Source organism: Mus caroli, chromosome 14 (genome assembly GCF_900094665.2).
Source record: "Mus caroli chromosome 14, CAROLI_EIJ_v1.1, whole genome shotgun sequence".
Classification (NCBI taxonomy): Eukaryota; Metazoa; Chordata; class Mammalia; order Rodentia; family Muridae; genus Mus; species Mus caroli.
Genome location: NC_034583.1, coordinates 112,505,477 through 112,507,483, shown reverse-complemented (window position 1 = coordinate 112,507,483; position 2,007 = coordinate 112,505,477). Strand labels below are relative to the sequence as shown.

At 39.2% G+C, this 2,007-nt stretch overlaps 1 protein-coding gene across 9 annotated transcripts in view; it reads left to right on the top strand.

The window, feature by feature from the left end:
• Nalcn (sodium leak channel, non-selective) overlaps nt 1–2,007 on the top strand; it is a 317,664-nt gene that overhangs the window by 123,395 nt on the left and 192,262 nt on the right. For all 9 annotated transcript variants that reach the window (XM_021181515.2, XM_029469212.1, XM_029469211.1 and 6 more), the window contains exon 11: nt 1,095–1,226. In XM_021181515.2, the coding sequence (XP_021037174.1) occupies nt 1,095–1,226 (132 nt within the window). The remainder of the gene's footprint in view (nt 1–1,094; nt 1,227–2,007) is intronic.

Sequence of the window (2,007 nt, the reverse complement as noted above, 5' to 3'; positions counted from 1 at the left end):
AGAGAGAGAGAGAGAGAGAGAGAGAGAGAGAGAGAGAGAGAGAGAGAGAGACCATGTGGTGGCATCACTCCTGAGCAGTTGGCTCTCTCAGGTCCCTAGCCTTTACCTTCTGTTTCTCCACTTAGGTGATCTCTTCCTCACAATTGAGTAAACTCAGAGAATAGACTTCAAACAGACTTGGTAGCAATGCTTGGTTCTGATGCATTCTTTCTGTGTGGTCTTGAACAAATAACCTAAGCTCTCTGAACTCTGTATTACACCAATCACATACCTTAGTGTTTAAAACTGTGGTGTAACAGACACATCATGAGTAAGATGTGCATAAACTCACTTAGCACATAATAAGCATTCAACTCATGGAAGCTATCATAATAGTTGTTTTCAATGCTTCGTTAACTCCACTTCACTATAGGCAAGGGCCTTGGACCAGATTTAATTTCTAATCCTAAATACAGCCTCTATACTAGTGTGACAGTGGGAAAAATTATTTAATTTCTTATAGTAAGTATGTTTTCTTATCATCAAATTAAAACAACAACCTAGGACTAGGATGGAATTTAATTTAGTTAATCTGTGTATAACTCTAGAACAGCTCCAGACACATGATACACTCAACTGACAGTTCTTATTCACTACAGGATTATTTTCAGCAATTATTTATGGATGCAATAAGAGAAAATAAATCATCTGTTTCTCCCTCTATCCAGCTTTATAACCATTGCCAAAATATTTTTACTCTTACCCCATGCCTGTTTTCAAAATAGTCATTTTGAAAACTATTTTTTTTTCATATAGTCAGAGCTCTGGGTCAAAACAACCTAATATCCAAGATGAAGTATATTCAAGTTAAATTAATGTTTCCATGTTTAACTGAAGGTGTCTGAAACTAGTTTTCTAAACATCTTTAACTCACCTAAGGAAATGGATTCCTTTGATCCCACAATTCAACAGGAAAGACGTTGACCAGTGGTCTTGGAACACCTGTTTTTCACTGCCATATATCAAACCTGTTGTCCATCAAAACATTAGCATGCACACTGAGGTTAATGGTGAGGTCTTTGGGGAGAGTTTACCTATCCATTTTGCCTCCTCAGAAAATGATGCGGTCATCGGTTTTCCACATGTTTATCCTGAGCATGGTGACTGTGGATGTAATAGTTGCTGCCAGCAATTACTACAAGGGAGAGAACTTCAGAAGGCAGTATGATGAATTCTACCTTGCAGAGGTAAGTCCCTCCCTGGAGAGGATGTGCAGCAGTGCTCAATGTGGAAGAGCCTCACCAAGGGCCTTTTATGACCATGAAAATTAACTCTAGTGCATTAATTACTCAACTGCCTCCTACATTGACAACATCTGCCTCTCGAGTGATTCCTCTGGTATTGTGTTGTTTGACTCATTTCCTGTACCCGTGAGTCTCAACAGCCTTCTCCGCAGTGGTCATGTTGCCAAGGTAACCTTTTTCCCTCAGTCTTACTCCAGAACAGTCTGTTATTCTTCCCACCTCTCATTTTCTCCCCCACACCCCCTTTTCATGATGTGTTAGCTTGCTTCCTCCTGTAAGTGACAACAGGTCCAGAAGCTCAGAGATAAACTAGTTGGCTCCACACCTGGATGCCAAACCCAGGATAAATGTTAGAATGATGCTATGTGAATCGCCCTGATTTGGTCATTACACATTTGTACATGCACCACAACATCAAATGAACCTGTGCATTAGGCTTGTGTGCAAGTGCTTTCCCAATGAGTTATCTCACTGAGCTGAATATTTTTAATCATTTTCTTTTTTTTAATTAGATATTTTATTTATTTACATTTCTTTTTTTATATGTTTTTTTAATTTTTAATATTTTTATTACATATTTTCCTCAATTACATTTCCAATGCTATCCCAAAAGTCCCCCATACCGACCCCCACTTCCCTACCCACCCATTCCCATTCTTTTGGCCCTGGCATTCCCCTATATTGGGGCATATAAAGTTTGCAAGTCCAATGGGCCTCTCTTTCC